The sequence below is a fragment of the Dermochelys coriacea genome, chromosome 2 (genome assembly GCF_009764565.3).
Source record: "Dermochelys coriacea isolate rDerCor1 chromosome 2, rDerCor1.pri.v4, whole genome shotgun sequence".
Classification (NCBI taxonomy): domain Eukaryota; kingdom Metazoa; phylum Chordata; order Testudines; family Dermochelyidae; genus Dermochelys; species Dermochelys coriacea.
The window spans coordinates 22,867,862-22,880,904 of NC_050069.1; the positions used below are offsets into that span (position 1 = coordinate 22,867,862).

At 46.2% G+C, this 13,043-nt stretch overlaps 2 protein-coding genes across 5 annotated transcripts in view; one reads left to right on the forward strand and one right to left on the reverse strand.

The window, feature by feature from the left end:
• Positions 1-9,651, reverse strand: part of FAM91A1 (family with sequence similarity 91 member A1) — a 58,204-nt gene extending 48,553 nt beyond the window's left edge. The window contains exons 1-3 of one of the 3 annotated variants that reach the window (XM_038391357.2): positions 9,397-9,651; positions 2,707-2,791; positions 1,147-1,298 (exon numbers count right to left, since the gene is read on the reverse strand). In XM_038391357.2, coding sequence (XP_038247285.1) covers positions 1,147-1,298; positions 2,707-2,791; positions 9,397-9,468 — 309 coding nt within the window. In that variant the 5' untranslated portion in view covers positions 9,469-9,651. Of the gene's footprint in view, positions 1-1,146; positions 1,299-2,706; positions 2,792-9,396 lie in introns of those variants that run through there. The other 2 variants (XM_043507376.1, XM_043507377.1) reach the window with 2 other exon arrangements.
• ANXA13 (annexin A13) overlaps positions 8,394-13,043 on the forward strand; it is a 64,199-nt gene continuing 59,549 nt past the window's right edge. The window contains exon 1 of one of the 2 annotated variants that reach the window (XM_043507379.1): positions 8,394-8,785. In XM_043507379.1, coding sequence (XP_043363314.1) covers positions 8,714-8,785 — 72 coding nt within the window. In that variant the 5' untranslated portion in view covers positions 8,394-8,713. The remainder of the gene's footprint in view (positions 8,786-13,043) is intronic. The other variant, XM_043507378.1, reaches the window with a different exon arrangement.

A 13,043-nucleotide genomic window follows, 5' to 3' on the forward strand; every position in this document is an offset into this window, starting at 1 on the left:
TGTAAAAATCTATCCCTCAAATTGAAGAATTTGTCAAAGAAAATCTAGCCTGCTAAAATCAGTTAGCACTTTTGAGCGATCTGGCTTACTGTAAAAGTGATGCGAGAACTGTACCAAAAATTATATGCTTACTATTAATGATGATCAGATCCCTTAAAAAATTATATTGTAAAAACCCCAGAAAGCCTGACAGGCAAATTACTAAGGATCTAAGTCTATTTACATTAAAGTCTGTGGTAAAACTGGAGATGTTCAACCAAACAGAGGAAGAAAAAGGCACTAATGAAAGTAGCTAATAGTAATCACAATAACAATCATCAATTTGTTCTATATTAAACTGTATTCATCTTTTACTCAAATGACAAAATATTATGTGTACTGCACCCAAGATAAATGACAGAAGGTTGCCAGCAGAGCTGATTGGGCATTTTTTGATGAAACATGCCAATTCACCAAAACTGTAAAAAGAGAGTCAGTTTTGACAAATTTCTCATTCTGAACATTTTTTAGATGTTTCAAAGTTGTCAAAATTGGCTGTTTTGACATTTTCAGAATGAAAAAGTTCCATTTTTTTCAGGTCAGCATGACTTTTTGTTTTGACATTTAAGTTAATTTGTAGTAATAAAAAAAGTTTAAAGGGTCATAATTGAAATAAAACGTTTTGATTGATTCAATCTGAAATTTTTGGGATTTTCAGTTTGCAAAAAATTAGGAGTTTTCAATTGATTCAGGACTGGAAAACCATTTCCCATCCAACTACAGTTGCCAATCCCCAGCTCTGCAGATTTCAGAGTAGCAGCCGTGTTAGTCTATATTCGCAAAAAGAAAAGGAGTACTTGTGGCTCCTTAGAGACTAACAAATTTATTTGAGCATAAGCTTTCGTGAGCTACAGCTCACTTCATCAGATGCATTCAGTGGAAAATATAGTGGGGAGATTTATATATATATAGGAGTAGGCTGAGTTGTGATTATCAGCACAGTTCTGAAGAAGCTTTCCTTCATGAGGCTCACTAGCAGCAGCAGTCTCTCCAAGAGCAAACAACAACAGTCATTTGACTGGCTGGCAGACATTATAATACTACAAAAAGCATTTCTAGAAGTACAGAGCATGACGTGTTTTGTTTTAATTCTGTTCACAAACTCACCTCCATTATTCCTGTGTAATACGAAAATGGTGTTATCCTCAGGCCTTTTACCATGATGTCAGACAAATGGTAAGGGTACAGCATGAGATGATCTCTACTGTATTTTAACAGTTCCTCATAGTATTTTCGTTCTTCTTTCTTGACATGCTTAACTGGGGGGAAACGGTCAGGCTAATATTCTGTTACACTGTTCTCTCAAAATGGTGCAGAGATTATATTTTTACATTTAAACTGCATGGCAACACACAAAAAAGATTAGTAGTAAAATGGTATAAAATTGACTTAAGAACTAAAAGGGGGAGCTGATCCAAAGATGTTGAGCACCAACATCTGCTATTAACTTCTATAGGAGATGCAGGTGCTCAGAGCCTCCCAGGATAAGTTTGGAAATCAAAAAGATTACTTGTGATAAGATTAGCTATTAAGCTACTGAATAATCTCACAACGAAATAGTGAAAACCCGATGAGAGTAATGTAAAGCTAACTAGAACATAGCACTGAAGAATATATTGTACGGTGCAATCCTGCATTTTCAGCAATGATAGATAAGCTTATTGTTTGGTTTATTATGTGTCTCATTTCCAAATGAGACATGTCATTCTGGCATAAACAGACACAAAAGGAGGATAAAATATACACTCATGTTCATGATTTAGAATGCCTGGAGTTGTCAGCACACCTCCTTTTCAAGCAGCAAAAGCTTTGTCCACTACAGAAGAGAAAGTGAGTAAAAGCGGTGTGAATCCAATGAGAATTCTATGTCAAACAGTTTGGACTCCAGGCCTTCTTCTTTGTACCTGTCTGGGCTCCTTCTAGAGCAGTGGTTCCCAAACTTGTTCCACTGCTTGGGCAGGCAAAGCCCCTGGCGGGCCACGCCGGTTTGTTTACCTGCCACGTCCACAGGTTCGGCTGATTGCGGCTCCCACTGGCCATGGTTCGCTGCTCCAGGCCAATGGGAGCTGCTGGAAGTGGCGCGGGCCGAGGGACGTACTGGCCGCCGCTTCCAGCAGCTCCCATTGGCCTGGAGCAGCGAACTGCGGCCACTGGGAGCCATGATCCACCGAACCTGTGGGCATGGCAGGTAAACAAACTGGCGAGGCCTGCCAGGGGCTTTCCCTGCACAATTGGCGGAACAAGTTTGGGAACCACTGCTCTAGAGGGATACTTCCTTTGACATCATGGCTGTAAATTAGTTAAGTCTTCCATTAACAAGCCCTAACCTTGTTTGAAGGGCTCAGATGACACACAGGAGACTTACTAAGTCGGCCATCAGTAAGCTACACTTGGAAACCCGCAAAGTCTGTAAGATGCATTCCACAAAGAAGTCGCCGCAGTTAGGTGGATTTCAAAGTTAATTTACTTTTGGGGTTCTAGCATTAAAAGGGTGTTTTGCTGGGGTCTTTTTTGGTGGAAATTTGAAGGACTGAGTTGATTCTGACAAGTCTATAGTAATTTCAGTGACATACTTTTGTAAGCTATGAAAGATCACAGTCCACTCAAACGAAGGCTTTATAAGTAGAGTCAGTTATCAAATTGAAGTTATCAGTCTTCCACACTCACCTAAGTTATTTCGGTATCGTAGCTGATTACGGATACTATAGAGTACAACCTGCTTTTCATACTCCCTCTGAGAGTTTCCAAGACCCTATGAAACAAAATATAAATGTTATTTTAGTTGAACTGTGTAGTCCTTTAATTAAATCAGTGCAACTTGTACTACAGACAGGTATATTCTACTACATCTACTGAATTCTCCTAATCTGTCATAGTAATAGGAGGTCAAGATTATCCATCTAACTGAATTAATAAAGGGTACCTTTGAACCGTACTTTTCTAAGGCTATGTCTACGCTACAGAACCTATGCTGGCATGGCCCCCACTGCAAACCAGCATACACTGGCAGAAAAACTTTCTATTGGTGTAAGAACACCACCTCCCCAAACAAAATTATCTATGTCACCAGAAGCCCTCTTCTGTCACGATAGCTGCATCTACACTAGGAGTTTTGCTGGCTAAGTCAAGTCAGTCAGGGATGTGGTTTTTTCACACCTCTGACTGAAATAGCTATATGACAATATAAATTTTAAGAGCAGACAAGCTTAAGTGTTCTTGTACCACTATTCTGATCAAGAGAAAGAATCAAATCCTGAAATCAAGTCTGTACGGGCCATATATACTTATCAGGACCCAATCATGCAAAGTGTCAAGCATTTCATAAAGCGCTAAGCACTTGAGTGAAGGGTGGTCAGCACCTTGCAGGATCAATTTCTTAGGCCATATCTACACAAAGTTGCATAGGGTTTACTAAAGTGTGATGTAAAACTGATTTAGCTAATGCAACTTGGGTATAGACATAGTTTGGTTTAAACCTGAATGTAAGAATGTCCACATAAAGGTTTACACTCAGAAAAGAGGTGTGTTTTTCACATATGTTTGCTAATATGTAAAAAGCCTAGTGTAGGCCAGGCTGTAGTTTTAACATGTGCTAGCTGGTTAAAGTATACCTTTGGCTCCCCCTTAGGTTGCACTTTGACCAACTAATACATATTAAAACTACAGCTTGCCTGGTCTACATTAGGATTTTAACAAATTAGCCAATGTCTTTTTTCCTTAGTAAAGATGTGGCCAAAATTGCACCAGTTTAACTGAGCTGGTTCAACATCACAATTTGAGTTAAACTGGTGCAAAACTTGTGTATTTAGACAAGCCCTTAGTTAAACCAGCGCAAAGTCCAGTGTAGACACTCAAATTTAAGCATGGCTGTGATGAGGTGTACTAAACCCAAAGGCCCACGACTTGGAGGCTTCACAGTCCTACCACACCCTGCCCCAGGAAAAGAGCAGAAGAGGCGAGTCCTCCCAAGAGGCTGAAAGAGAGACTGCATCAAAAGCAGTCAATTAAAATAAAGGCTGCAGGGAAGGAACCAGAGCCCAGAAGCCTCACATGAAAGGAGCTGCTGGGCCTAAGTAGATCCAGTTGCTGGCTGGAGCCAGAAGAGCATGGCTGGTGCTCCTGGCTTGTTACAGCAGTTCCAGTACCTGGACAGAGCAGTTACCAGAAGGGACCAGAGGAGCAAGGAAGATGCTTCTGGCTGGCTGCTGGGACTCAAGCAAGACTTCAGCCCAAGGTAAGGGTGAAGCTGAACATGCTGGGACCATGGGGAAAGTGGTCCAGGGAACAATAGCAGCAACAGTTTAAAGCAGCGATCTCAAACATGCAGCCCACGGGGTTATTTTCTGCAGCCCGCTAGCTCCCCGTGGCCCCCCAGCATTTACCTAGAGCGGGTCCGGCCCGGCGAGCACCAGGGGCAGGGAAGGCTCCCTCCCTGCCAGCCCTGCCCCCGCGCCACTCTAGGAAGCGGTCGAGACCTGAGGGAGTGGGGGCACAGGGGTCTGTGTGTTGCCCTGGCCGCTCCTCTAGGTACCTCCCCCGAAGCTCTCATTGGCCGTGGTTCCCAGTTCCCGGCCAATGGAAGCTTCAGGGGAGATACCTGGAGGCGCAGCCAGGGCAACACACAGACCCCTGTGCCCCCCACCAGGTCCCGGCCACTTCCTGGAGCGGCATGGAGGTGGGGCAGGCAGGCAGCCTGCCCTGCCCCCAGTGCGCGCCGGGCTGGAACCACCCCCCGATCCCCTCCTGCAGCCAAACCCCCTGCCCTGAGCCACCTGCTGCACCCCACACCCCTCCTGCACCCCGACCCCCAGCCCTAAGCCCCCTGCCACACCCCACACCCCAACCCCCTGCCCTGAGCCCTCTACTGCTCCCTACACACCTCCTGCACCCCAACCCCCTGCCCTGAGCCACCTGCTGCACCCTGACCCCCTGCCGCACCCTGCAGCCCTCCTACACCCCCTGGGGGCAGGGAGGGGGCAGAGCTGGGGTGGGAATTTCAGGAAAGGGGTTGGAACAGGGGCAAGGAAGGGGTGGAAGAGGCGGGGCAGGGGCGGGGCATCAAGGAAGGGGTGGAGTGGGGGCGTGACTGGGGCAGCGGGGGTGGTCAGTGGTATGGCCCTTGGGCCAACGTACTAGTCCTCATGTGGCCCTCATGGTCATTTGAGTTTCAGACCCCTGGGTTAAAGGGATGCAGCAGGTGGCTGCTATTTGCAGGGTCCCTGGGTTGGAACCTGGTGTAGTGGGCGGGCCCAGTTCCCCCCCACCAGCCAGAGGGGAAGTGACTAAGTGCCTTGAGAAGGGAGTTTACATAGGCCCTGGAAAGGGATCTTTATGTAGTGAACTTTAATACCCCAGAAGGGGGATGAACTGAACTGAAAAAGTGACTCAGCTAGAGAGCCTGAGGCTCGCTATAGAATGAAGAGTCTTCAGGGAGGAAGCCTGGGGGCACTGCTCCATCCCAGAGAAGGAACTATTTGAGATCTAGCCCTGGTGTGGCCGTGGATACCAAGGTAGGCCTTTTTGGACTGATGAAGGTTTGAGCCCAGGGAGGACTGCAGAAGACGAACAAGAAGTACTGTGATAGGCCCCACTGGATTGTTTATGCCAGAAGGAGTCTATTTTGTTTCACACATGGACTGTGTGTGACTCTCCCGGAGGGCTGAGCCACTGAAAATCCACCTGAAAAGCGATGCTGCCAACCGAGAGCACCGCAAGAGCTGAGAGAGAGTAGGCACACGCACACGCGATAGAAGGGGCTCACGTGAGGTGACTGGCCCTATCACAGTGGCTTATTTTGATTTAGCCTAAATCTGCTATTAGAAACAGGTTTAAGTGAAATCAAAATAAGTGTCCCCCAAACCCTCTGCAAACTGGATTTTAAAGAAAATTAAAAAAAAATTAAAAATCACATCTTAAGTTAAACCAGTGCAACTCTGAGAAGAAGCAAGCACTTAAGAAGAAGAAGAGCTACAGGCTGCATTATAGAGCTCCTTGAATAACTCCTGATGTCAGAAGTAAATCTCATATGGACTCTAGTCTGGGCCGGGGGGGGGGGGAGGAGGGGAATCAACTAGCCATTAGTGAGCAAGAAGCTTTCCCTAACAAGCCTGGAGGACAAAATCACCAATTAATAAAAAAAAAAAATTAAGGCTTAATTTGTTGAAGGAAATAAGGTCCCAATCTTGCAATTCAATCTACATGTCTGGTACTCCAAAGCGTTTAATGTGGGACACCATATGGGCAACAGGTGTACGTACGTATGCACATACATACACACACACGATTGTAAAAAACAGGACTCAAGTTTCTAGCCCTAATGATTGAACATAATTTTACAAAAGTGACCCAAGTTTAAACTGATGCATTGTTGCCTTCCCAATACTGCAGACAACAAAAATATTGTAGTGAGCATATTTTCAGATACTTTCATCTATAATTTAGAAGAAAAAGTTTTATAAAAGAAAACAGGTAAAAAATATTTGAGGCTTTTACTACTGTTACAGAAGATGAACAGATGTTACATTTTAGGAAAAGTTATTCAGTTCAAGCCCATTTTCTGTAAGAATAAGAGTTAATTCTTCATCCAGTATAGCTATATAACTGGTCTTGCTGAAGACTGAACTACATAATCCTTAATAACAGAACTGAATGCTATTCCTCAGATTAAGTATAACAACTTGAAGCTCAAGGGAAAGACTAATGGCCAGTCACTACTTCTGCGGGACAGTATATTTACTAGTCTTCAAAGGTTATTATCATGAACTGACTGAGCTAATCAAACAATTTTAATGCATGAACAGACTAAAAACCTGGTACTAATATCACACACTTCTCAACATGTTTGGCACCAGAAATTTTATCTGGTGTTGCTGCAGAAATGTTAATTTCAAATCAATTTCACTTTCAAATTGACATTCACTGGATATTTTGTGAAGTCCAATAGTAACCATTTCACGAAAGCTTATGCTCAAATAAATTTGTTAGTCTCCAAGGTGCCACAAGTACTCCTTTTCTTTTTGCGAATACAGACTAACACGGCTGCTACTCTGAAACATTTCAAGAGAGAATATAATATGGTATAAACTGTCCACATTTCAAAAAACCATTTGCTTCAACTACTTGAAGCCAAGCATAGAACATATTTGCCCTGGAGACCCTTCAATTATTTTTCTTCTACAATTTAGCTGTGCAGCAGTGAAATTTCATCATCAGGTAATACCTTGCAGTGGCACTGAGAGTCTTAAGTCTTATATCAGAGGGGTAGCTGTGTTAGTCTGTATCCACAAAAACAACGAGGAGTCCGGTGGCATCTTAAAGACTTTCGTGGGTTAAAAAAAAAAAAAAAATACTTTGGTGCCACCGGACTGCTCATTGTTTAAGTCTTTTATAATAGAAATCCTTTGAAATCCTTCGATAAAATGTAACGTATAATTGCACAGTTCTAACCTTAAAGCAAGCAAATTCACACACAGCTTTAAAGCATCAGCTGCTGGAAAAGAAATGGATTATGTTGCAGACAATTTCCACATTCTGTTAGATGTCCAGATAGAAGAGAATGTGTAAGTACTGCCACTTTCACTAACAGGAAAAGATACTTTTACTCAAACTTCCTTTTTTTTTTTTTTAAAGTGTTCTTCCAAAAGCATTGCAGAAGTTATGTTTAACAGATGTCTTATCTAGTAGCAAGACTTAAATTAACATGAGACTATTTTAGGCTGATTTACATGAGCATTAGCAGTGCATTTTCAGGTTTACAGGTAAAGAGAAATAAAATCATTTGTCTTTCTGTTACAAACTAGCTCTTGGAAGTCTTGCTAAGGAGCTCAATAATTCATATACTAGGATCTACAGTCAGTGTTCATTTTTCTTCCAACACCTTTTCTCCCTTTCTCCTACGTAAGAGAAGGAATTATTTTTCAGTTTCTGCTTTGAAGTAGCATATGACTCCTAAGATGAAAAAAGACTTTCCTTCTTGACTTTAAACAATGCATCACTTGGGCTGTCAGAAGCCCATTAAACCTGGCACTCATCAAAATTTCATAGGGTTTCCATTTTCATTAACACTTATTGTGACATTTCCCTTATTGCTGAAAACTAGAGCAGTATAACCCTTAATTCTTGAAACTACTCCTGGTTTAGTGTACACAGTACAGTGTTGACTGGGGAGTCCTCCCCTGGATCTGAACTTCCCCAGAAAATAACCCTCAGTTGCTTAAAGCTTCACTATGAATCACACCTCCATATTATGATTGTTTCATCTCAACCTTACAGGTGTCAGAACCACCTGTGCTTTCCAGGAGCACATAGTGATCACGCACCACACACGGAGGGATGGAGACAAGAGAGTCTCTCTCAGTTCACTTACTGAGAGCTGAGATGTTTTAGAAGCACATGCTGTTAATAGGACACTTACAGCACTAAGGCCACATGCTTAAATAGCGCAGTTTTTTTCTCCATGACACTCTGGAGTCTGTCTGATAAATTTCGACTCCCCAATGTCAAGACAGGAGGCAGATGAGATCCAGAGTCCCAGAAGGGTGGGGGCCCCAATTACCCCTTGCCAAGAACCTGAAGGCGATAGAGTCACCAGGGCCCCTGCTGGAGGTGATGAAGAGAAGATGCGTTGATTCTGTAAGATGGCATACGCGACAAAGGACTGATACCAACAGGAGAGATGAAGGGGCAAAAGAAGGTGATTGGGGAACATGAAGACAGGTGGAGCAGCATGGATGGCAGGATGACAGAAGTAGGTAAGCCCCCTGTTGCAGGTGTAGCAAGAGGGCCTGATAAAGGGAATGGCAGAGCCAGTGGAAGGGGCAGCTGAGGCCCGAAAGAAGGGAATGGTGTTGCCCCCAGAAGCCCCTCCTGGCAGTGGGAGGCAGGACGATGCTTTCCCCTCTCGCTAGGCTCCCAATGTCTTTAGCTGTCACCGGCAGCCCAGCGGGTGGCTGACGATCCCCGCCTCTCCCCGCCGTGTAGCACCGGCAGAGCAGGGGTCAGCGCTGTCCATGGCACCCGTCCAGCACTCGGGGCACAGGGAGGCTGGTGTCCGGTCATGGGCTGATGCTGGGGGAGGGGCTTTGGTACAGTGACCCCTCCCCCCAGCCCGGTATCGGTCAGATGCTGACGGGAGGGGGATTGGTACCAGCCCAGACGAGGACCAGAACTTGTCTAACGCTGGCGGGAGGGGAGGGGAGCCGGTACCGGCCCGGCTGCCCTGCCCGCCCCGGAACCGGCCAGATGCTGGCAAGAGGGGGGTTGGTACCCACCCAGCCGCCCCTCCCCCGGCCCGGCGGGGCGCTGGCGGGAGGGGGGTTGGTACTGGCCCGGCTGCTCCTCCCCCCGCCATGCCGGTACCTGGCGGACGCTGGCAGGCAGGCGGGCCCAGGGGTAGTTGTGGCGGATGTGGAACTCCACGTCTATGTTCATGGCGAGGGGCCGGGACAGGCTGCGGCCACCCGCTCCTCACAGCCCCAACGCGAGGGGGCGCTCCAGCACGGGCTCCTCCCTCCCGCCGCGCAGCCTCCGCCGACACGGCGCTCCCCACCCCCCCAATCCACTTCCGCGTTACGCCCCCCGGAAGCACCACCCCCGGCCTCTACGTCACTTCCTGCACCTGGGCTTGACCGCTCCGGCCGTCCCACAGGCCTCGTGCCCAGTCGGAAAGGCGGGACTGGCCCTTTGGGGGAGGGGCCGCGCATGCGCATGCGGTGTGTGACGCAGCCAGAGGGGCGTTTCTTCTCAGTCCCCCGGTCTCTGCGCGCTCAGGCGCCTGCGCCTCCATCCTCCCCGCCCGGCGGCAGCTCCGGAGCGCCTGGCGCGCGCTGGCTAGGCCCGAGCCCAGATTTCAACGCGGCGCTCCCGCGCCCCGGCCGCTGTCCCCCCTGCACCAGCCTACGGCCCCACCCCTGCCTGCGCAGCCCCCGCGCGGCTACGCTCCCTGGTGCCCTGCCCCGAGCAGCCTCCGCCCGGAGCCTGGCCTCAGCCTCTCTCATGCCTCCCTCAGCCTGACCCAGAGCCGCAAGTCTCGCCACACCTAACCCCCTGGCCCCGACCCTCGAGCACCCGCTCCCCCAAAATGCTCCTGGGCTCCAGCCTCCACCCCTGCTGCCTCCACTTCTTGGATCATTTTAAAGACGTTCTGTATTAAAATCACAAATGAGTTTGATTCCCCATAGTTTTAAGTTCCAGGGTATTACTAAGTAAGAGGTCTCCTGGTTTTTGGTCTCTTGGTTTTACTGTTTCTCTCCCTCTCGGTGTGAAACTTGCAAGCTGCTAATTGCGTTAGTACATTCTAAAAAGAAAAGGAGGACTTGTGGCACCTAGGAGACGAACAAATTTATTAGAGCATAAGCTTTCGTGAGCTACAGCTCACGATGCATCCGATGAAGTGAGCTGTAGCTCACGAAAGCTTATGCTCTAATAAATTTGTTCGTCTCTAAGGTGCCACAAGTCCTCCTTTTCTTTTTGTGAATACAGACTAACACGGCTGCTACTCTGAAACAGTACATTCTAAGACAGCGTCTGTTCTCAAAGCAATACTTTCAAACAACAACTACTCGCACAGAGAGACTCAAAGCGATACTCTGTAACAACAGAAACAGCACCCAGAGACTCCCCGCCCTTTTGTTGTATTCATCTCGCTTTGTTAGCAATTGTGATTAAAATAGAGATAGAGGGTGTGTGTGGATGGATGCTCGATGTGGGTAATAAATGAATGATCAGGGAGGTGCCAGCCTAAGAATCCAGTGTCGATCAACTGAAGAAGGCGTCAAGTGGAAACAACTAGAGGACCCCCGGAGAGCAGACTGGAATCCATCCAAGAGCCTCAAGGATGGGAGAACCAAAGAACAAGATAACATCTGGCAGCACGGAGCCGTCAGAAATGTGCCATCTGCTGATTGATTCATCAACAGCATGATGAAGCAATTCCCATAGACTGGCATAGGAAGAAGTACCTATAAAAATGGACTCTAGAAACTGAGAGCTTTGGGGTCTGATTCTGCAAACCAACTTCCATGAGCATCAGATGAGCATCTGACAACGCCCTGCTCCCTCCTCGTGTCCAGGCCACCTGGCCAGTGGCTTGTCATGAGCAACTCTAAGGCTGGTAACTATAACAACCTTGCAGGACCTCTGTTTGTGTGTGTGTGTGTGTATATGAATGAATGTGTGAATAAATATGAAATTGAATGAAATATAGCTATAACTAACTGCTTATTACAAAGCCCGTTGCCAACTCTGTCCACATATCTATTCAGGGGACACCATCATAGGGCCTAATCACATCAGCCACACTATCAGAGGCTCGTTCACCTGCGCACCTACCAATGTGATCATGCCATCATGTGCCAGCAATGCTCCTCTGCCATGTACATTGGTCAAACTGGACAGTCTCTACGTAAAAGAATAAATGGACACAAATCAGACATCAAGAATTAGAACATTCAAAAACCAGTCGGAGAACACTTCAATCTCTCCGGGCACACGATTACAGACCTGAGAGTGGCTAGCCTTCAACAGAAAAACTTCAAAAACAGACTCCAACGAGAGACTGCTGAATTGGAATTAATTTGCAAACTGGATACAATTAATTTAGGCTTGAATAGACACTGGGAGTGGATGAGTCATTACATAAAGTAAAACTATTTCCCCATGTTATATCTCCCCGCACACCACCCCCTACTGTTCCTCAGACATTCTTTTTAACTGCTGGAAATGGCCCACCTTGATTATCACCACAAAAGGTTTTCCTCCTTTCCCCCTTCCTTCCTGCTGGTAATAGCTCATCTTAAGTGATCACTCTCTTTACAGTGTGTATGATAAAACCCATTGTTTCATGTTCTCTGTGTGTGTACATAAATCTCCCCACTGTACTTTCCACCGAATGCATCCGATGAAGTGAGCTGTAGCTCACGAATCAGACGTCAAGAATTATAACATTCAAAAACCAGTTGGAGAACACTTCAATCTCTCTGGTCACTCGATCACAGACCTAAGAGTGGCTATACTTCAACAAAAAAGCTTCAAAAACAGACTCCAACGAGAGACTGCTGAATTGGAATTAATTTGCAAACTGGATACAATTAACTTAGGCTTGAATAGAGACTGGGAATGGATGAGTCATTACACAAAGTAAAACTATTTCCCCATGGTATTTCTCCCCCCCACCCCACCCCCCACTGTTCCTCTGATATTCTTGTTAACTGCTGGAATTAGCCTACCTGCTTGTCACCATGGAAGGTTTTCCTCCTTTCCCCCCCCTGCTGTGGGTGATGGCTTATCTTAAGTGATCACTCTCCTTACAGTGTGTATGATAAACCCATTGTTTCATGTTCTCTGTGTGTGTGTATATAAATCTCTCCTCTGTTTTTTCCACCAAATGCATCCGATGAAGTGAGCTGTAGCTCACGAAAGCTTATGCTCTAATAAATTTGTTAGTCTCTAAGGTGCCACAAGTACTCCTTTTCTTTTTGCGAATACAGACTAACACGGCTGCTACTCTGAAACCTCTCAGAACTGGATACTCTCATAAAGAACCAACCTTCCACACAAACTTCCTCGTGGCTGGACTTTACAAAAACTAGACGAGCCATTTACAACACACACTTTGCTTCTCTACAAAAGAAAAAGGACACTAAACTCTTGAAACTACTATATGCTACAAGGGGCCACAACAGTGGTTCCCCTAATCCACCCAGCAATATTGTTAATCTGTCCAACTATACTCTTAGCCCAGCAGAAGAATCTGTCCTATCTCAGCGCCTCTCCTTTTGCCCCTCCACCCCCACGAACATGATACAGTTCTGTGGTGACCTAGAATCCTATTTTCAATGTCTCCGACTCAAGGAATATTTCCAACACACCTCTAACCAACGTATTAACCCACAGGGACCTTCCTACCAACACTACAAAAAGAAGGATTCTGGGTGGACTCCTCCTGAAGGTCGAAATAACATACTGGACTTCTACATAGAGTGCTTCCGCCGACGTGCACGGGCTGA